At 43.2% G+C, this 23,282-nt stretch overlaps 1 protein-coding gene across 1 annotated transcript; it reads left to right on the top strand.

Moving 5' to 3' along the window:
• Positions 1 to 5,448: 5,448 nt before the first annotated feature.
• On the top strand, positions 5,449 to 19,025 carry LOC307243313 (NACHT, LRR and PYD domains-containing protein 12-like). Its single transcript, XM_080018050.1, has 15 exons — positions 5,449 to 5,546; positions 5,754 to 5,867; positions 6,244 to 6,357; positions 7,150 to 7,263; positions 7,683 to 7,796; positions 9,050 to 9,163; positions 10,351 to 10,467; positions 11,292 to 11,367; positions 11,506 to 11,737; positions 12,990 to 14,790; positions 14,902 to 15,075; positions 16,920 to 17,093; positions 17,334 to 17,507; positions 17,728 to 17,774; positions 18,022 to 19,025. Exons 1-15 carry the CDS (start codon positions 5,458 to 5,460, stop codon positions 18,564 to 18,566), a joined length of 3,999 nt encoding a protein of 1,332 aa, XP_079874176.1. The 5' UTR covers positions 5,449 to 5,457; the 3' UTR covers positions 18,567 to 19,025.
• Positions 19,026 to 23,282: the final 4,257 nt, after the last annotated feature.

Here is a 23,282-nt window from a genome sequence, read left to right as displayed (position 1 = left end):
GTCCTCTGACCCTTGAAACGGTCTTTATTTTTGTAGTTTTCATTAATTACAGAAATTAATGTATTCATCTATATATATATATATATATGTGTGTGTGTGTGTGTGTGTGTGTGTGTGTGTGTGTGTGTGTGTGTGTGTGTGTGTGTGTGTGTGTGTGTAAACTGGTGTCTACAAACCATCGTCGTCTGTGTCTCTGGGGCGGAGGGCCCTGGAAACGTCACTTGGGTGGCGTGTGGTAAGCAGGGCTGCCGCAGCATGTTTTCTTTATTTTTTGGTTTGCGGTTACAGTATCACAATTTCATGAAAGTTATTTAAAATAATTGACTTGAGGATTAGCTTTCTGTTTGTGTCTATGGGAACTTATTCCCCCACCCATATTTTGCTATCCCATGGCATGTTTCTTGACAATAAAACAGATGTTTGAACCCATCACAGGTGACAAACAACTGTCTGTCTGTCTGTCTGTCTGTCTGTCTGTCTGTCTGTCTGTGTGCCCGTGTTGCCAGAATCTACAATCATGTTTCTCTTCAAATTTAAGGGGAAGTGCAGCTGATCTTAGAAATGTTGCACAAGACAGTCTGGCATGAGAGAGCATGTTTGTTCGTAAATGTGATTTATTGGAAAAAGCAATGTTAGGGCTTCAGACAATCAGTTTTTATTATTTATAATAAAAATGTATCATAAATAACATTATAATGAAATGTTAATGGGACATTTTAACAGAATTTAGACGGAGGGGGAGGGATGTTAATGCTGCTCCTTGGCCAGGTCACTCTTGAAAAAGAGATTTTAATCCCAATGACAATATATATTTTTTTACCTGGTTAAATTAAGGATATATATATATATATATATATATATATAGATATATATGCTGCGGTTGTTGCTGTTGTTTCTGTTGTTGCTGCTGTTGTTTCTACTGCTGTTGTTGTTTTTATAGTTGCCGCTGGTGTTGTTGTTTCTGTTGTTGCTGGTGTTGTTGCTGTTGTTTTTGTAGCTGTTTATGTTGTCGCTGCTGGTGTTGTTTCTGCTGTTCCAGAGAGTTCAAGTTCAAGTTTCCGTTGTTTCTGTTCATCTCGAACAGAAACAACAGTTCTGTTCGTCTCGACCCGTCCTGCTCAGCTAAGCTCTGTCATCCGCCATCGCCTCTCCACCTTCTGCCTTGCCCGCCGTCTTCATTCCCTTTCATCCCAACAATAAACCCCTTTTCATATTGCCTTATTCCATTATCTGTGTCTGAGTTTGGGTCCACCTTAACTGATTGTTACAAAAGGAGCTTATATCAAATCCAGAAATGAATGGATAGCAAAAAGAGAAAACGCATCCCATGTTTTTAGTCTTGAAAGGAGACAAGAAAATAATCGAATAAATGCCTTTATAACTGATAATACCGAAATGTTCGGACCATAAAATCATTTCTGAAGCTATCTATCAATTCTATTCTAAATTGTACTCTTCATCTAATTCAGAAGGGTTGGGTAGGGTAAGGTATTGTGGAAATAGTCTCGTAAGTCAAGGTAGCACTGGCCTATTTAGCAAAGGTAGGAAAAGGTGAGGGTTAGAATGGTGACGGATGTGTCATGGATGTGTAATGAATGACTGCTGACTGTAGGGACCGTAATGTATATGGAAAGCGATATTGTGAATGTAGAATGGGAATGATTCAATAAGAGTGTAGGGACTGGAATTCATGTTTGATAGCTGTAATAACTGTGCGATGCCTGTAATAAGGGTGTACCGTAATGGATGTGTAGCGAGTATACATAATTGTGTCATAGGCTTGAAAATAAAATATCCTGCAGATCTTTCATTCAGGCCTGTCGGAGTCCTGCATGTTTGAAGCTGTGAGATCCATTTGTGTTGGGAGGCTTTCCGCTGTGCACTGGACCTGCCTGGGACTGGACTCCAGACCCGCCACGGTGAGTTGTGTGATGGAATGTTGTGCGAAACGTGCGACAAGTTGTGTATGTAAGTGCTGTCGGAGCCAAACTGCCATCGCTGTGTATTGCCTTTCTGCGATGTAGTGTTTGTGACACTGTGTGCATGTAATGATGGAAGCTATAAATGTGCAGGGCAGTATGGCTGCGTGGGTGGGTTGGTGGTGTGCTGATGGGGTTTTAAATGGATGCTGGTGAAGATGGAGGTTTTCTGGACAACGTGGCTATTACTAAGAGGTCCATTAAGTTTTAGTTTTTTTTCTGAAAAGCTGAGATGATTGACCATTGCTTGAGTGGTTTGTGATGTAGTTGTGTGGTGGAGGAGCTGTGCTTGATGCTGTGACTTACTGATGGTGTTCTGCGAGGACATGTGGAAACAACTGGAACGACGGCAAGTTCATCATTGGAGGAAATAGGAGAGTGAGAATCCTGGGGAGGAAAAATGGGGGGGAAGAGGAAAGGTGGGGTTGGGAGGAAGGTTGAGGAGTGGTGGAAGGGGGACGTGAGAGTGTCCCCCTCATGCACCGTTCTTTTTTTGGTTCAATTCGGTAACTCAGATGCACGGGGACGCGCAGCGGAGTCGCCTATAGGAAGCGCCCTCCCTGCACACACATGCGCGCGCACAGATAATTCACGGTGAGATTATGATTTAAATTGTTCTTAAAATTAGGAGATTTTAGTGTAAAATATAATGATATCAACAGCTCATTCTCTCTTCTGCAGGGAACATCCAAAAGACTGGATGTTAAAAGAGGAGGTGGACAGGGCTGTTCAAGCGCTCCTCTTCTCTAATTCATTTTAGTTGTGGACTGTTGATCTCTTGAAAGAATAGTTTGGATATGGAACCCTTACTGTAGATGTGTTTGGTAATCTGCTGGCAATAACCCAGTAGGCAGGCGATAGCACCATCTTTCTCAAGAGGTCAGGGCACATTCCTCTAGGCAGTGGTGGCTGCTGCTGATATTGGAAGGGAGGACTCAATAAAAGTCGAATATACTGAATGTCAGTCAGTGAGTGCCATTTCAGGGCCTATACGTGTTGGTCAATGTTCAACATGTTTAAGTATTCCACCTTGTTCATGTTGACACTAATGCTATAACTTGCCACTTTATTCTAAATTCTGCCACGTACACAGATTTTTTTTTTCCTCCCTGCGTTCACTAAGAGATCCACCCGCGGGTTTGTCGTTCGTTGTGAACGACTCGAAACGAAGGACTCATCGGTCGGAAGTCACCCCGTCACATTTTTGGTCTTCCCTTTGTTTTTAGGTTTTTGTGTGTATACTGCATCTCTGATGTTTTTGCGATTTGGGTTGTCGCGCTGCTAATGATGTCTGAATGTTTTTCTAATGCTCTTTGTAATGTTTGCTATATTTCATTAAAATACATGATAATAATAATAATAATAATAATAATAACAATAATAATAATTATGATAACAACAATGATGATAATCATAAAGATCATATTATTATTATAATTATAATTATTATTATTAATAATAATAATAATAATAATAATAATAATAACATTAATAATAATAATACAGATAATGATACTAATAATAACATCAATACGAATAGTAACAATAATAATAATAATAGTAATGATAATGCAGATAATTATATTAATAATAATAATAACAATGATGATGATAATAATAATAACAGTAATCAAATAATACATATATAATTTATATAATAAATCAATTTTGAGCTGTGTTTTTTTGATGTGGGGGGTTGCTTCGGTGCTTCCTGGTTCGGGTGAACATTATTACTTTCACTTTCCATCTGACTCGCCGGGGACGTGCGCGGCATTTTTCCAAGGTAATGCAATGAACACTTCACACACCGCACAGAGTGAGCGGGTGATAATAACACCCGGTGTATTATTCACCCTCTTATCAATACACCGTGTATTATTCACCCTCTCACACTGTGCGGTTGTGCACTGATCGTCTAAGAAACGCGAAGCATGTTTTGAACAGCGGTCGAAATGTTTGGCGTCGTGGTTTCATTCAGGTTTCTTCTGAATCCCGGCGCCTGGAGGCGGAGATGGAGCGCGGATCAAATCACGGAGTTGCTGCTGTGAACGTGATGTGAACGTGATGTGAACGTGATGTGTTTTTGGGAGAAGGGGAGAAGTTTGTCGTGAGCTGGGCGGGATGACGTCATGTCATTGCCACTATTAACCCTTCAAACAGTAGAGCAGCAGGAAACGTCTCAGCATCAAGTTCCGGGGGTGTCGTGAATGCTTCCTGGTCTCCCAGTTTTTATATTTGTTTTCATGTTTTATTTTCATCCCGTCATTTCCTCATGTCATTTCAGATCCTGCCGCTCCCTTTTGCTTTGCAGTCGCTCCCTTCCCTCCACCTGGCTTTCCCCCGCCTGCAGCTCATTCCCTCCTTAGTCCCTCAGTGCGTATATATATATATATATATATATATATATATATATATATATATATATATATATATACTGCATATGTATATACAGTATATGTGTGTGTGTGTGTGTGTGTGTGTGTGTCATTCATTTGAGAGCATCTGTACTGTATAGATAGTTGAGAAATCATAAAAAATAGTAGAGCAAAACAGTCATGCCCTGCCTGTTTCCCTGCACCCTGATTCTCTGCCTGTTTCCCTGCACCCTGATTCTCTGCCTGTTTCCCTGCACCCTGATTCTCTGCCTGTTTCCCTGCACCCTGATTCTCTGCTTGATTCCCTGCACCCTGATTCTCTGCCTGATTCCCTGGACCCTGATGCCCTGCCTGTTTCCCTGCACCCTGATTCTCTGCCTGTTTCCCTGCACCCTGATGCCCTGCCTGTTTCCCTGCACCCTGATTCTCTGCCTGTTTCCCTGCACCCTGATGCCCTGCCTGTTTCCCTGCACCCCGATTCTCTGCCTGTTTCCCTGCACCCTGATTCTCTGCCTGTTTCCCTGCACCCTGATGCCCTGCCCTGATTCCCTGGACCCTCATTCTCTGCCTGATTCCCCGGAGCATGATAGTTGCCTGTTCCCTTCTGGATAAGCTTTTCTTTTCTGACTGATTTCGACCCGTCTTTTTTTTGGAATAAACCTTGTGGACTTTGACTTCTCACTGGAGAGAGTGAAAACACATCCTGGTACTTTAGGAGTACTTTTGGAGCACAACTGGGAGCGTAAACATCAAGCAGGTTGACCAGAATGAAGAGTGACACCAGAACGGAGTCAGAAACAACCTTTGTCTTTGACAGAGCACGACATATAGTTCAAAGTGCACTTTCATGATAGTCAGCTTGTCTTTATTACACCCTAAATGAAGTTATAAAAACCATCACCATCCCGGTGGAAACAAACACAGTGAGTGATTTCCTTCTGCTTTCTGCTCACAGTAAACTGAGGAGGCCAGCAGCCCCTTGCCACCTCAAACTGGAATAAGCAGGTAGAAAAACAAGACATAAACACATGTTGAACATCAGTGTGCCAGTAATACCATGTGATGGTATGTTGGTGTCTTCATGTCAAAGTCTGCAGTCAACCATGAATGTGTCTGAGGAGAGAGAGGAGGGCTGTCCGACCTCTACAAGAACCCTGCCCGGGGAACATGGCAGCCCGAGCAAAGCTAAAAGGTAACCTGAGGATTTCTGACTGTCTGGGACTGTTGTCCATTTCAGAGCTTAGCAGTGATGTCACTACACATTCATTAGTCTGAGGAAATGTGTGTGTGTGTGTGTGTGTGTGTGTGTGTGTGTGTGTGTGTGTGTGTGTGTGTGTGTGTGTGTGTGTGTGTGTCTGTGTGTCTGTGTGTGTCTGTGTGTGTGTGTGTGTGGTTGAAGCCCAGGGCAGGAGAGTCCAGAGGGTCCAGCACCTAGTGGGGTCTCAATAAAGAGTGACTGGTCTATGGATCATCCTATTGGCTTAAAAGATGCCCCCCCCTACAATAAGAAGAGGTAAGAGTTTTAGACATATGATGGAAACAGAGGAGATGGTTGTTATCAGACTCTATTTTCAGGGCCCTCTGACACAGAGACATAAGCGATGGGGTTGAATACACACCAGTTTATTGTAGCGAGTGGGATAGGTGTAATAAGCACAGAGCAGATTGACAATATGTCTTGGACATATGTAGCTAGGACAGGTGTAGCTGCTCAAACCACACCACCCCCACACCACACATGGTAACTTGCCTGGTCAGGAGCAGGCTAGTAAGAGGACCAAAGAAAATCAAAAAGCAGAGGTGAGGATTTGTCAAATAGATGATAAAATACAGCAGCTAAACATCCTCAAATCCTAACTTCCTGATGGTGGTTATTGTTTATCTGGCAGCTTCCATCAGGTGAGAGCAGACTGTCCTGAACCCAGCTCGGACTCCTTGAAGAGTGACTGGTCTATGGATCATCCTATTGGCTTCAGAGATGGGCGCCCCTCCAATAAGAAGAGGTAAGAGTTTTAAACAGATGATGGAAACAGTAGAGATGGTTGTTATCAGACTCTACTGAGCAGAGGGAACAAGTCAGAAGGAAATGAATAGGTCGGAACCTTCAAACTTTTTTTTTATGGTCTTCTCTCCAAAGATCACATTGTAGAACGCACAGTGATGTCCACCTGAGGGTTATTCCCTAAAGGTCACTTATGCTGTAAATGAGGCTAAATCCCACAACCTGGATTATTTCTAGTATGAGCAGGTTCCTTAGATCCTGCTTCTTTAGATAACATGCCGTTTATGGTACCACAGCAACAAATGCCTTCGAGCTAGCCTGGTTACCATGGTGTGGCAGTTTCGCCTGCCACATGCCACTCGAGTGCCATTTTCAGGGCCCTCCGACACAGACACAGGCCAAGGGGTTGAAAACAGACCAATTTATTGTAGCCAGTGGGCTAGGTGGAACAAGTGCTGAGCAGATAGACAATGTCTTAACAAAGGCTCCGCCCCTTTGTGTGTTTGTGGGGAAGGGGATTTTACCTGTGGCTCGTTCCTTACTCTAACGAGCAACAGGGATACAGCCACACTGATCCCGGGACCAATTACTTTGACCCAGGACAGGTGTGGCTGCTCAAACCACACCACCCCCACACCACACATGGTAACTCGCATGGTCAGGAGCAGGCTAGTTTGAGAACCAAAGAAAATCAAGAAGCAGAGGTGAGGGTTTATCAAATAGATGATAAAATACAGCAGCTAAACATCCTCAAATCCTAACTTCCTGATGGTGATTATTGTTTATCTGGCAGCTTCCATCAGGTGAGAGCAGACTGTCCTGAACCCAGCTGTGTCTCCTTGAAGAGTGACTGGTCTATGGATCATCCTATTGGCTTCAAAGATGGCCACCCCTCTAATAAGAAGAGGTAAGAGTTTAAAACAGAGAATGGAAACAGAGGAGATGGTTGTTATCAGACTCTACTGAGCAGAGGGAACAAATCAGAAGGAAATTAATTGGTCGGAACCTTCAAACTGTTTTTCTATGGTCTTCTCTCGAAACATCACATTCAAGAATGCACAGTGATGTTCAACTGAGAGTTATTACCTCAAGGTCACTTATGCTGTACACCACACTGGTCCTGGGACCAATTACCTAGACCCAGGACAGGTGTCGCTGCTCAAACCACACCACACACGGTAACTTTCCTGGTCAGGAGGAGGCTAGTTTGAGGACCAAAGAAAATCAAGAAGCAGAGGTGAGGGTTTATCAAATAGATGATAAAATACAGCAGCTAAACATCCTCAAATCCTAACTTCCTGATGGTGGTTATTGTTTATCTTGCAGCTTCCATCAGGTGAGAGCAGACTGTCCTGAACCCAGCTCGGACTCCTTGAAGAGTGACTGGTCTATGGATCATCCTATTGGCTTCAGAGATGGGCGCCCCTCCAAGAAGAAGAGGTAAGAGTTTTAAACAGATGATGGAAACAGTAGAGATGGTTGTTATCAGACTCTACTGAGCAGAGGGAACAAGTCAGAAGGAAATGAATAGGTCGGAACCTTCAAACTTTTTTTTTATGGTCTTCTCTCCAAACATCACATTGTAGAACGCACAGTGATGTCCACCTGAGGGTTATTCCCTAAAGGTCACTTACGCTGTAAGTGAGGCTAAATCCCACAACCTGGATTATTACCAGTATGAAAGAAGAAGAAGAAGAAACAGTCTTTATTTGTCACGCAACACACCACACTACAACACATGCTTGCACACACACACACACATGCACATGCTTTGATGGTGGCCGGTGAAATGGATCCTCTGCATTTGACCCATCCTGGCTTGTCCTTCCTCCGGGGGCACAGCCGGGAGCAGTGGGCAGCATACGTAGACTCGCCCAGGGACCAGGTGATAAGTGTCCATCACTGGTCAGACGATGATGGGTGCATGTTTTTGGTGGGGGTCCTTACTGACGTGAGGTGGAGGAAACCCCATGTGAGCACGGGGAGAACATGCAAACTCCACACAGAAAGGCTCCTATTTGGGAGATAACCCGCCGGAGCACGGTGCCAACAGCGCCCCAGGCGGGAATCGAACCCAGGACCTTCTTGCTGTGAGGCAGCAGTGCAATGCACCGTGCCACCCATATGAGCAGGTTCCATATGAGCAGGTTCCTTAGATCCCGCTCTTTAGATAAAATGCTGTTTATGGTACCACAGCAACAAATACCTTCGAGCTAGCCTGGTTAACATGGTTTGGCAGTTTCGCCTGCCACATGCCACTCGAGTGCCATTTTCAAGGCCCTTCAACACAGACCCAGGCCAAGGGGTTGAAAACAGATCAATTTATTGTGGCCAGTGGGCTAGGTGGAACAAGTGCAGAGCAGATAGACAATGTCTTAACAAAGGCTCCTCCCCTTTGTGTGTGTGTGGGGATGGGGATTTTACCTGTGGCTCGTTCCTTACTCTAACGAGCAACAGGCATACAGCCACACTGATCCCGGGACCAATTACTTTGACCCAGGACAGATGTGGCTGCTCAAACCACACCACACCCACACCACACATGGTAACTTGCATGGTCAGGAGCAGGCTAGTTTGAGGACCAAAGAAAATCAAGATGCAGAGGTGAGGGTTTATCAAATAGATGATAAAATACAGCAGCTAAACATCCTCAAATCCTAACTTCCTGATGGTGGTTATTGTTTATCTGGCAGCTTCCATCAGGTGAGAGCAGACTGTCCTGAACCCAGCTGTGTCTCCTTGAAGAGTGACTGGTCTATGGATCATCCTATTGGCTTCAGAGATGGGCGCCCCTCCAATAAGAAGAGGTAAGAGTTTTAAACAGATGATGGAAACAGTAGAGATGGTTGTTATCAGACTCTACTGAGCAGAGGGAACAAGTCAGAAGGAATTGAATAGGTCGGAACTTTCAAACTTTTTTTTTATGGTCTTCTCTCCAAACATCACATTGTAGAACGCACAGTGATGTCCACCTGAGGGTTATTCCCTAAAGGTCACTTACGCTGTAAGTGAGGCTAAATCACACAATCCGGATTATTACTAGTATGAGCAGGTTCCTTAGATCCCGCTTCTTTAGATAACATGCCGTTTATGGTACCACAGCAACAAATGCCCTCGAGCTAGCTTGGTTACCATGGTTTGGCAGTTTCGCCTGCCACATGCCACTCGAGGGCCATTTTCAGGGCCCTCCGACACAGACACAGGCCAAGGGGTTGAAAACAGACCAATTTATTGTAGCCAGTGGGCTAGGTGGAACAAGTGCAGAGCAGATAGACAATGTCTTAACAAAGGCTCCTCTCCTTTGTGTGTGTGTGGGGATGGGGATTTTACCTGTGGCTCGTTCCTTACTCTAACGAGCAACAGGCATACAGCCACACTGATCCCAGGACAAATTACGTTGATCCAGGACAGGTGTGGCTGCTCAAACCACACCACCCCCACACCATACATTTTAACTTGCCTGGTCAGGAGCAGGCAAGTTGTTTCCTTTGCTCTACTGTGCAGAGGAAACAAGTAAGAAGGAAATTAAGAGGCCGAAACCTTCAAACTTTTTTTTTTTATGGTCTTCTCTCCAAACATCATATTCAAGAACGCACGGTGATGATTACCTGAGGGTTCCCTAAAGGTCACTTATGCTGTAAGTGATGCTAAATTCTGCAATTTTTTTTATTCCTGGTATGAGCAGGTTCCTTATATCCCATGACTCTAAAAAACATGCTGTCTAGGGTACCACAGCCTTTGAGCTAGTGTGGTTACCATGGTGTGGCATTTTTGCCTGCCACCCGCCACTTCGGTGCCATTTTCAAGGCCCTCCGACACAGGCGATGGGGTTGGGAACACACCGGTTTAGCTAGGTGGAATAAGCACAGAGCAGATAGACAATATGTCTTGACAAGGGCTCCTCCCCTGTGTGGGGGTGTGTGTGTGCACAACAGCTAAACATCCTAAAATCCTAACTTCCTGATGGTGATTTATCTACTATCTATTTATCAAGCAGCTTCCATCAGGTGAGAGCAGACTGTCCTGAACCCAGCTGTGTCTCCTTGAAGAGTGACTGGTCTATGGATCATCCTATTGGCTTAAAAGATGGCCACCCCTCCAATAAAAAGAGGTAAGAGTTTTAAAAACAGATGAAGGAAACAGAGGAGATGGTTGTTATCAGACTCTACTGAGCAGAGGGAACAAGTCAGAAGGAAATTAATTGGTCGGAACTAGCCGTTGGGAGAATCGTGAGATTTCCGAATATCCGTCAGAACGCAGCGCAGCTGCACTGTTGATCGGTGGTCCGAGTTTCGAATCGGCTGGGTGAGCGACAGTTAGGCAGGCGGGGCGCAACAAAGGTAAACCCCCATCATCAACAGGGAAGGGTTTTGTTGCCCTTTTTCCAAAAATTGTGAATATCGGTGTGCGTAGGTAGACAATAAAGTAATTACTACTTGAACATTAAATTAACACGTCGTATCTATGTATGTGACACTGGGCATTTGTGCAGAACATTCCGAATGTCTAAAATAAAATGGTGGGGCTGGGGGTGCATGATTGACACCTCTAAGATTGCCTGTCAGTTTTGAAGAACGCAATTAGTTAATACCGCCTTTGCTTTCATTGATTGGAGTACAACTGAGCAAACAGCTAAATTTATTGTGAACCACAACGAAATAGAGAGGAAAATTGTCAAACAGCCAAGGTTAGCACCATATCATAAGGGGTGGAGTGTGAATATGTATTTGGGAACAGTACCTGCTTGGTGGGCCGTTCTGTGTATCAAAGTCCCGTGCCATCGGAACCTTCAAACTGTGTTGATTTATCATCAGAACATCACATCCAAGAGTGTGTTTTTCGAGAAGACAGCACCTGTGTGTGTGTGTGTGTGTGTGTGTGTGTGTGTGTGTGTGTGTGTGTGTGTGTGTGTGTGTGTGTGTGTGTTCTCCACAGAGACCAGCAGAGGTCACAGGTCACCAGTGGTTTGTCTGGACAGCAGCATCAAACAGACCTGGACTCCTTATTCCTGGTGTGTAAATGTCCAACACGCTCCAAATGACATGAAGCAGGATGTGTTGTGGTGCTGATGGTCTCCATGCTTCCACGTTAGGCCAGTGGGATGTGAATCCAGGACAGTAAGGTTCTCAATGATGTTCTTCTGTTCCAGCTGCTGGAGGACAACATGGTCACCTTTGTGCAGCAGGAGCTGAAGAGGCTCAAGAAGGTTCTGAGTCCAGATGACCCACAATGCTCGGAGAGCCAGAGGGAGAAAGAGGATGATGAGGTGGACGGTGAGGATGAGGAGCAGAGGAGGAGCGCCAGAGAGGGGGTTCTGAAGATCACACTGCACTTCCTGAGGAGGATGAAGCAGGAGGATCTGGCTGACTCTCTCGAGAGCAGTAAGAGACAGATTCACACATTTAAAGAGACATTCCACTCTGGCTCTCTGCTTTATTATGTCAATGAATTAAACAAGACCTCAAGCAGCTCTCTACACCAAGAAAGCCCAGAGAGTTTAGGGGACACTATAGGAGTTAGGAGACAGGCTAGGACAGGGGTCGGTAATTAATTTTGGCGACGGGCGGTGTTGATAGGCGGGCTGGTAAAACAGTCAGTTGGCCTTTGGCCTCGTAAGCATGTATATGGATATTTTTTTAAAACACATTTTTCCGTCTCGGCCACACGGCGAACACAGTGGAAACAAGCAAGTTGACATTAGAAGCATTCAAGAAGCTCTTACTCGTCCACAGGAATATAGGAAGAGTTTTGAAAGTCTCTACCCTGGAAGGCGTTTTCCAAATGCTTTATTTCCAATAACCTAAAACACTGATTTTGTGTGGATGAAGGCCAAATGCAGATAAAATACATTAAAAAAAAAATCCATTTCAATGTAGTTTATGAAGCTGTCCATATTTTATTGTTATTACTTAACTAGTTATTTATTTAAGACTATAAATTTTTTTCTCAGCCCATTTAAAGGGCCCCAGCTTCCTCGACTATTGTTTGATTAATTCAACGCTTTAATTAATAATTTGAATTAAAGTTAGGTTTTTTAATTGAAATTAACAAAATCAAAGTGGCTTTGTTATTCCATTGCTGCTGTGAGTTAATTAGGCCTAATAGCACATAATCACCACCATCCATGACATTGTAAATGTGCCTCTAAAATGAAGCCCATCACATGCTCAGGTATGGCTGTTGGTTAGGTAACTGCCTTATTAACATCAGAATATATTTTTATATTGTTACGTCTTTGTCTAAATGATAAAAAAAAAAAAAAAAAAAAATTGTTCAAAGGGAACATTGCCAAATTTATTTAGGCCACCAAACAATACCAGTCCGGGAGCCGGATTTGGTATTTGGGGCCCTGTTTGCCGATCCCCGGTCAAGGAGGTAGGGGAGAGTCCATGAGACGGTGTAGGTCCTAGGAGACAGTCTAAAAGACAGTCAAGTGGCTAGAAGACCATCTAGGAGGTCGGAAGCAGTCCAGGAGACTGAGCTTTTCTACCCAATGGTTCCACATTGGACTGCACACACAGCATGGTGATGGGAGGTTAACACATTAGCAGGAAATACTAACAATAATAATGACATTATTCTCATTGACTTTAACATCGACTCATTGATGTCCTCTGTTGTTTGTTCATTCAGTAAATCTTGCTCAGGTCTTCCGACATGAACTGAAGTCTAAGCTGAAGAAGAAGTTCCATTGTTTGTTTGAGGGAATTGCCAAAGCAGGACAGCCAACACCTCTGAATCAGATCTACACAGAGCTCTACATCACGGAGGGAAGTAGTGCAGAGGTCAACCAGGAACATGAGGTCCGACTGATTGAAGCAGCTTCCAGGAAACCAGTGACAGAAGAAACAACAATCAGATGTCAAGACATCTTCAAACCCTTACCTGGACAAGATCAATCAATAAGAACACTGGTGACAACGGGAGTGGCTGGCATTGGTAAAACAGTCTTAACATACAAGTTCACATTGGACTGGGCTGAAGACAAAGTCAACCAGGACATACACTTCACATTTCCATTCACCTTCAGAGAGCTGAATTTGCTGAAAGGGAAACAGTTCAGTTTGGTGGAACTTATTCATCACTTCTTTATTGAAACCAAAGAATCAGGAATCTGCAGCTTCGACAAGTTCCAAGTTGTGTTCATCTTGGACGGTCTGGATGAATGTCGACTTCCTCTGGACTTCCAGAACAATAAGATATGGACTGATGTCACAGCGTCCACCTCAGTGGACGTTCTATTGACAAACCTCATCAAGGGCAACCTGCTTCCCTCTGCTCGCCTCTGGATAACTACACGACCTGCAGCAGCCAATCAGATCCCTCCTGAGTGTGTGGACATGGCAACAGAGGTGAGAGGCTTCAGAGACCCACAGAAGGAGGAATACTTCAGGAAGAGATTCACAGAGGAGGAGCAGGCTAACACCATGATCTCCCACATCAAGACATCACGTAGCGTGTACATCATGTGTCACATCCCAGTCTTCTGTTGGATCACTGCCACCGTTCTGGATCACGTCCTGAAAACAGCCCAGAGAGGAGAGATGCCCAAGACCCTGACTGAGATGTACATCCACTTTCTGCTGGTTCAGTCCATACAGGGGAATGTCAAGTATCATGGGAGATCTGGGACAGATCCACACTGGAATACAGAGAGCAAGAATATCATTCTGTCCCTGGGAAAATTGGCTTTTGACCAGCTGGAGAAAGGAAACCTGATCTTCTATGAAGAAGACCTGGCAGAGTGTGGCATTGATGTCAGAGCAGCCTCAGTGTACTCAGGAGTCTTCACCCAGATCTTTAAAGAGGAGTGTGGGCTTTACCAGGACAAGGTGTTCTGCTTTGTCCATCTGAGCATTCAGGAATTTCTGGCTGCTGTACATGTCTTTCTGACATTCACCAGCACTGGCGTCAATCTACTGTCAGAACCACAACCAACATCAAAGTCTTCTAAGGGCACAAAGAAACCTAACTTAGAATCCCTCTACCAGAGTGCTGTGGACAAGGCCTTGCAGAGTGTCAATGGACACCTGGACTTGTTCCTTCGCTTCCTATTGGGACTTTCTCTGGAGACCAATCAGCTGCTCCTACGAGGCTTGCTGGAACAAACACGAAGTATCCCAGTGACCAATCAGGAAATAGTGCGTTACATCAAGAAGAAGTTGAGCAAGCATCTCACTCCGGAAAGAAGCATCAACCTGTTCCACTGTCTAAATGAGCTTCATGACCGTTCTCTAGTGGACGAGATCCAACTTCACCTGAGATCAGGAAGTCTCTCCACAGTGAAATTGTCCCCTGCTCGGTGGTCAGCTCTGGTCTTCATCTTACTGTCATCAGAAGAGGAGCTGGAAGTGTTTGACCTGAACAAGTACACTGCTTCAGAGGAGGCTCTTCTGAGGCTGCTGTGTGTGGTCAAAGCCTCCAAAACATCTCTGTAGGTGCACAGATATCATATATTCACTGGAATCCATTTAACATGTGATGAGATATTGTAAGTTATCTAATATCTAACTATTTATTTATCTGTGTGCATGTTGATATGCAGGCTGAGAGGCTGTAATCTGTCAGATAGAAGCTGTGAAGCTTTGGCCTCAGTTCTCAGCTCTGACTCCTCTCGTCTGAGAGAGCTGGACCTGAGCACCAATGATCTGCAGGATTCAGGGGTGAAGCTGCTCTCTGCTGGACTGGGGAGTCCACACTGTGCACTGGACACTCTCAGGTCAGTGTTGACCTTGACCCAAACATTTAAGATTTTTGTACATATTTTTTACAACTGTCACCTTCAGTGCCAACTGAACCATGTCAATTTACACTATTACATATAGGTGACATAACTTTATAAAAAAAATAATGTATATAATTGTGACAACTCTGTAGTTGTTGCAGGGTGAGAGATGGACCAGCAGGCAGGTGTAACAGAAAACCAGACTGCGCTGGGTATTTATTGAAACAGAAATAAAGACGTTTGGCTTTTCAGACAAACGTCACCAATGTCAGACAGCCCTGCCTCGGTTTCCCCTTTGAGTTGACAATGCTGGCTCTCCCTACCTGCAGATGGTGCCAACACCACTCCTTCGTACCACAATAATATATACACAATATTTTTCTAAATTATAGCTGCAGGCAGCAATGCATGACATGCTGTGGTCCAATCTCGGTGAAAATAGGACCAAATGTATAAAACCAAATGGCGGCAATTGAAAGTTATACGATTACCAAAGCCATATACCAAACATTGCCAGATTTCTCACAGTGCCTCAGAGTCATGCCTTTCTCCTATGTACCAAACTGGATGTTGATATCTAAATGCATTGTTCAGTTATGGTAGATTATGGAAAATATTGTTTTTTTTGTAAACTTTAAAAATGAATTGTGGCCAAATATTGAGGTGTAGCAAATGTCCAGCAGTCCAGACATGCTGTGGTCCAAGCTTGATGAACATTGGACTACCTGTTAGTAGGAGAGGAGTTAGGAAAAATACCTTTTGGACAAAATTCAAAATGGCGGAAAATATGACGCAAATAGACAGCACAATGCATCATAGACTTGGCGTCACCCAAGGAATCCATAGGCGCAAAAACTTTGTTTCCATGACCAACGTTTCAGAAGCTATTAGACAAAGCGTAAAAGTGGTTGTTATCGTGCACCATCTGGCCGATGAATCCCATTTTCTGTGTTTCCTAGTTTTGGAACAGATCGAACCTATCATAAATTTGGTGGTTGTGGCTTTCACAGTTTTTTGAGCAGCAGGCCCTTTCAGCCGGAGAATGGCTTGGACAGTTAATAATCTGAACAAAATCAATAGGGTTCCTGCACTTCGTGCTGGACCCCTCAAAGTCTGAACTTTGACAATAGGGCTCACATCCTTTGGGCGGGACCCCTAATAATACATCAATGAATTTTATAATCATATTGCGGTAAATCATTATTTATATGTTCAGATTTTTTTTTTCTATTTTATTCCATTATCTCTTAGATAACTAGTACAGTTTAACCACCGCCTTTTTCCAAAAAATGTCATTGACCAGCGTTTGAGACTGAAAAAGGTCAAGTAAACCGAATGTCCAGTGTTAAAAAATTAATGCTTTGATTCCATTGCCAATATTTTTTAACAATAAGTCTGTGATTCAAACAAAGGAGCTCTGAGTACAGTATATCTATGCGTGTGTGTGCTACCTGCTTCCAATGCAGCCACACCTGAACTGAAATGAGTTCAGGTGTGTTCCTTGGTTCCTCCAGCAACATGCAGAGGGAGCTAAGTACATTCAAAATGTACTTTGATCTGATTGATAATTGCTTTTTTACTCTGAATCCTTACTTCCGACAAAAGGACACAGCATGATGTGATGCTGCATGATCCAGGTGTTGTGAAGCCAAATCATGCCATGAGTCCATTCACACAATCATGTCTTTGTAGATGTATTATTAATTCCGTTAAATGTGATTTGTGTACAATCTCTGTGGTAGAATTTCAAAGTATGATTTGTCATTAAACCGGTAAAAACAACACATTCTGTTAGGATATACAGTAAGTTCCTCACGTGTGTGTGTGTGTGTGTGCAGGCTGAGAGGCTGTAATCTGTCAGAGAGAAGCTGTGAAGCTCTGGCCTCAGTTATCAGCTGCAACTCCTCTCGTCTGAGAGAGCTGGACCTGAGCAACAATGATCTGCAGGATTCAGGAGTGAAGCTGCTCTCTGCTGGACTGGGGAGTCCATACTGTGCACTGGACACCCTCAGGTCGGTGTTAGTCAATCTCGACATGAAACTCATTGTGGCCTTGTTGTGACAAGATGAAAGCATTGTTAGAATATGTGTACTATATCCTGTATGTGCCCACATCAACTAAACCACATTTCAAGGCAACAGCTGTTTTTAAATCGCCCATAAAACAAATTGACTCACATTATCCCTATTCACACCAAGTTGAATATACAGAATAACATATATGACACGTTATGAATCATGTTGTGTTTGTAGCTTGTCAGGCTGTCTGGTCACACAGGAGGGCGTGGCTTCTCTGATCTCAGCTCTGCGCTCCAACCCGTCCCATCTGAGAGAGCTGGACCTGAGCTACAACCACCCAGGAGAGGCGGGAGTGAGGGAGCTCTCTGCTGGCCTGGAGGACCCACGCTGGAGACTGGACACTCTCAGGTACGGAGAGACCAGCTGACACTCCCTGACAAGCTCTTCTACGAGGAATACTCTCTACAACCGTGAGGTCAATCATACTGGGATGCGGGGGAACGTGCTTTGTTGTTAGACAGCACATATGACCATGATGTTGGAAGGGAAATTATCGATACGGCAGCTTCTCAATGTCCGTGTTTCCCTGATCTAAGAGAACTCTCTGCTCTGACTGTGTTCTTCCCAGTGTGGAGCACGGCGGAGTGTGGAGGCTGAAACCAGGGCTGAGGAAGTGTAAGTGTCTGTTTATTTTGTTTCATTATTTTTATCTGTCAACTATTGAGATGGAAAGTCCATCCACACAGCAGTACAGTCCATCCATTCAGATCCTACTGAGAATGAAGATGATGGTGGACATTGTGTGTCTTTATCACACTGCAAATAAATGGACAATCTGTCTGTTGATGAATCCACAATATATGAACCAAACAGGGATGTTAGATCATAAATTGCTGCTGCATTGTGTCTTGTTCTCCACCAGATGGTGTTCAACTCACGCTGGACCCAAACACAGCACACAGAGAACTCTGTCTGTCTGAGAACAACAGCAAGGTGATGAAGGTGGAAGTGGAGCAGCCGCACCCTGATCACCCAGAGAGATTTGACTGTAAGGAACAGGTGTTGTGTAGGGAACGTCTGACTGGGCGCTGCTACTGGGAGGTGGAGTTGGGAGGAAGGGTTGACGTAGGAGTGACATACAGAGGAATCGAAAGGAGAGGAATGGGTCATGACAGCACTCTTGGATTGAATGAAATGTCCTGGAGCCTGTTTTGTTACAAGGATCGTTACTATGCCTGGCACAATGGCAGTAGAACAGTCATAGATCTCCCTCCGTCCTCTGGTCGTCACAGAGTAGGAGTGTATCTGGACTGGTCAGCTGGCGCTCTGTCCTTCTACTCCGTTTCCGATGACGCACTGAGACTCCTCCACGCCGTCCACACCACATTCACTGAACCACTCTACCCTGGATTTAGGTTGTGGAGGTGTGGTACCTCAGGGTCTCAGTGTCAGATAGTGGAGGTGTAGTATCCTCGCCTCCAACTAGTCCAGAATGCTCCATTGGCTCCCTGTTTTTTTTCACTGATCACTTTTAAAGCACGTCTGGGTTTGAGTCCAAGCTATATAACATATGTTGACCCCATTTGAGCCTGTGCGCAGCCTTAGATCCTAGAGCGGAGCCCTTCTGGCTGTTCTTAAAACTTAAGGTGACCGTGCCTTTTCTATCAGGGCCCCTCGGCTTTGGAACGACCTTTCTGAGTAGATACGGCAGAGTCAGTGAATTCTGTTAAATCAGTTCTTGAAACCCACTTTTATAGATTTGCTTTTATGTGACCTCGCCCCTTTTTTATTGTGTCGTTTTCTTTTATCTGCTTTTAATTATCTCTTTATCAGCTTTTAGAATTTGATGAATGAAATTTATTTCAGTTTATTGATGTTGTTTTGCCTTTTAAATTCATGATCTGAGCACTCTGCTTTTATTTTGTCTGTCCAAGAACTTTGTAAACTGTTTTGTCCACCTTAAAATAAATAGGATTCAACAGTTTATGAGGAATCCAAGTCATTTGTCATGTTATTGATCAAGCAAGTGTGACTATTTTCTTGACGAAATGCCATGTTAGTGGAATTAAAGACAAAAAAGTCAAGAAACTGGGAAGAAACTGAATTGTTGAATATGTTGAAATCTTGTTGAAAAAAGATGGACTTACACCAGAGGATGAATTAGAAACATCTGAAATCGAAATCAAACTTGACCCAATTCACTTGGACTCAGCACAGGCAGATCCAGAGCTAAGTGGCTTGAAAAAGCGAAGAACAATTCAAGCAATTTTTTCACTCTTGAAAAAAAAAAAAAATTACGAAACAGAATTAAATGCATTTTAATAACTGGTTGCAACGAGATCTCTCAGTATTTGCTAGAGTTGTTCTATCCAAAGCCGAGACTCGTTTGGTGTCTCCTTCCCTGTCTCTGTGTGAACGATGCCGCCTGCGACCAGGTGAATGCAGGTGTTCATCATTTCATTTCAAAGATCGAAATACAGAAGAAGAATAAGGTAACGAAATAGGTAGATAAAGGAGTCCATCATTTTAAATAAGAAAGCAGAGGGTGGTCTTAGAGTCTGACAATTCAATGATGTGGTTAATACCTTTTAATCTAGGAACATTTCAATCTTCTGCAAATTCAACGTGGAACTTCAAAATGTGGAACGTTCTAATCTCCTGCCGTCCAAACTACCAACCAAACTGTCGAAATGTCACCAGCAAACTCTTGTGTCTTGGAAAATGTGTTATACCTGCAAAATTTTGACTTGGAATAAAGTTGCTGAAGTTACCATAAGACATCAATATCTTTCTCTGATTGGTATTCAAGAGGTATCGATCATACTTTTCATATTTTTGATGAATCTGGCAGAATCCTATCATATGAGAAATTTCAAAATAAAAACAACTTTCTCATTCCTATTCCTTTCAAAGGATGTGACCCTCCGGTTAAGGCCATCCCAGTTTGCTTAATACACCTCGCAAAGCGCCATTTGGGTTATGGGGATGGTAATTGATATTAAATGGAATTGATGGGACGACCACAAAATGGACCAATAAGCACATTCCAGAAATTTTCCAAAACATAAACAAAATTGCGCCGAGGGGAAAATTCTTTGGGAAGTCTTATATTGATGAAATAAAGTGGAAAAAATGGTTATGCCCTTCATATTCTGCATTATAAATAAGAGCAGAGAAATTCATTTTAAAGTGTTGTACATGATCAACCCAGTAAACTTCTTTCTTGCCAAATTTACAAATATAACAGGAAAACAGCAAAATATTTTGACTGTCAAATATTTTTTGACTGTCTATTAAACTCAGCAAAAGAAGGACGGTTCATCACCCAGCGAGACTCGCTTCCCTTCTTTCGTACACGAGGCGCGTTCAAAATAGGGGTCGACTGATTAATCGGCCTGGTCGATAATCTGATCCGAAATTCCTCATTTTAACCGATTATCGGATTCGCTATTTTGTCTGATGTGACTGCCGATTACAATAAATAACTAAACAAATGCGCTCGGCAGGGAAGGCGCTTGTCGGGACTCTCAAATTCTAAGGATATGCAAAATAAAGACATATACAGTATATGAAAATCGTACTTATTTGCCGAATATCATTCAGTGAAACGCGATGGGCAAACAAAAAGCTGCTCGCGTTCGGGTCGGTCGTTACCCTCTCCTGTTTTCGCAGCGCGGTAGGGAAACACTGCCATCACTGTCATTATCCTTGATCCATCCAATGAGTCATTTCCCTGTGTCTCGAGAATAAACTCGGAATTCTGAATTGAAAGTCGAAACCTCGAGAATAAACTCAGAATAACCTTTCGAGGATAAATTTGGAATTTCCATTTTCACGTCTCAATTGAGTTTTGAGAATGAAGTCGGAATTCTGAGATTAAAGTCAAAATACACTGTGAGAATACGGTGGGTGAGACGGGTGAGGGAGACACGGAGAGAGGTTAGACAGGCAGAGAGTGAAGGTGAGGGAAAGAGACTTGGGAAGAAGGGTTCAAATTTGAATTTAAGTTTTACCGGTTTTATTTATTTTGACTTTGTTTATTCATTTTTACAGTAAAATGTACCTGTTTTGGGGAGCTATGTAGTTAACTATTTTATCTCTTCAAAATCTCCGTCCAGTTTGCAAGAAAGGCTGATAGGAGCTCCCTGCACTTTATTTAACATTCAATATAATGTCGAAATGTTCTGTTTTCTAAATGTATAAGTATTTAATTAAACAGATGTTTAAATGAAGCACCCCAAATCAGACAAATAAACATAGAAACAAACAACAACATATAACGCAAACATAGAAACAAACAACAACATATAACACAAACATAGAAACAAAAGGCAACACTATGTATCTGACACAACATAATTGATTAAGGCAAAAAAAATGACAACAGCAATTACGGCACGCGGCCTCTTTCTGTGATAGTTATAGCAGTAAAGGAGAGAAAAGGAGAAGGTGTAATCAGGGGGGTCTTCGGGGGGGTGTTCTAAGCAGATGCTGGTTCCAAAGCAAATGGAAAACAAAAAACAAAATCTAAAATTACAACAGGAGAATATACATGTTGCAGTGAAAAAAATACATATAATGTGACTGTTGTGGTGTGACTGCATGTCTTTTTTTTTTCCCCGTTGTAGGTTTTATTTTTTTCCTTGTACGACTTATATTTTATTTCATTTACGTTTGTTTGTGGGCGATTTGAATGACACGAGGAAAATAAATGTGTTTTTCGAAAACTCAAAGTACATCTCTCTCTCTCTCTCTGCATGACAAGCATTCTTACATTGCCAAAGCACAGAAAGACAGCAACAATAATGTTACACAAGGTTTAAAATAGAGTACTGTCAAGCAGGATGGGTCGAGTTGCCTCATTGTACCCTGCTCACTGAGGTTTGGAGAGCCAGATCTCCACCTGCAGTCACACCTTCTCTGTGTGAGCTGGAGCTACTGCTCGGTGAGCTGCTAACTAACACCTGCTGGAGACACAGTCCATCTGCACCAGCTGATATGGGAGTTGGTAAGCATTTCCCGGGTGGACCAGTTTGACGACATACTCATGGGATGACACTTGGATACTAAACTGATACTGAGGACGAACGAATGAACACAGGCACGAACAAGGCTTCTTACACACCAAGACGGTCAATTTCTCAGTGAATTCAACTAACTTGAACCAACCAGTAGACATATGAAGCAATAAGGTAGGAACACAGCTCCCAACACTGTATTGGTATGAGCTCATGTATTTCTGAAGATAACTAGAATGTGACATTGGTTATTGTTGATCATTTACCTTCAATTTGAAGAGGTTGGACTGGTTGGACTGAAGAAACTGCAGTCCGGATCATGCAGAACACCAGGTAGGTAAAGGGAAATACTTTAGTTTCAAGCTTTGTATGTAAAAGACACATACTGTATATCTGTCTTGCTGCTTAGATACCTCTCGAACAGATTATATGTCTCACTAATGATATACCTGTCTATCTGCCTGTCTAACTGGTAGGGGTGAGATAGACAGGACATCTAGAACAATCTGGTGTTGCAGGAAGTCATTCCTTTCTAACTTGTAGAGAATAGAAAGGAACGATTGAAATGCAAACTCTAACGGGGATACATTAACACAAGCAAGAGAATCTCAAAGCAGAGAATACAGACAAGTGAGCGCGAGAGAAGCACTTCGTGGACTGGGTGAGAGAGGACCACACGGTCACATGACCCAAGGTCAAGAAAAGTTTCTTCCTGTTTTGACCCAATGGATGTACAGTGACCTCATGGAGACTGGAAATCATTCCAGTTCTGGTTAAATGCAGTTAAATTGGAGGATTAACAATCATCCCTGATTCAATCTGATCAGTAAAACGTGCTGTTCGCTGCATCGAATTGGGTAGAAATACAGGGCTTGTTCTGATCACTTAGATATGCAAGCCTTCTTCCAATTAATTAGAAATGCAGTTATTGTTGTTTATGGTTTGCAGTGCAAAGTGTGTCCCTATTAGTTAAATGCAGAGCTTGTAGTAAGCCTTTTGAGTTTAAATCTTGTTGAACTCAGGCTTTGTTTGCCGGGGGCAAAAGTCTGGCCACTTGTGGTTTAGTGGAATACTGTGACATCATCGTGGTTTCTGTATTTAAAGGTCTTCAGTCAACCATGAATGAGTCTGAGGAGATTCAAGATTTTTTATTCAAGATTCAAGA

Source organism: Zeus faber (assembly GCF_960531495.2).
Source record: "Zeus faber genome assembly, chromosome: 17".
Taxonomy (NCBI): domain Eukaryota; kingdom Metazoa; phylum Chordata; class Actinopteri; order Zeiformes; family Zeidae; genus Zeus; species Zeus faber.
Note: the sequence above shows the minus strand (reverse complement) of the source record. Positions and strands in the feature narration are given on the sequence as shown.

Coding starts and splice junctions, on each gene's coding strand:
- LOC307243313 (XM_080018050.1), top strand. CDS start 5,458: ATGAATGTGTCTGAGGAGAGAGAGGAGGGCTGTCCGACCTCTACAAGA. Junction 5,868..6,243: donor CCCCCCTACAATAAGAAGAG/GTAAGAGTTTTA, acceptor TTTATCTGGCAG/CTTCCATCAGGTGAGAGCAG. Junction 10,468..11,291: donor CACCCCTCCAATAAAAAGAG/GTAAGAGTTTTA, acceptor TGTTCTCCACAG/AGACCAGCAGAGGTCACAGG.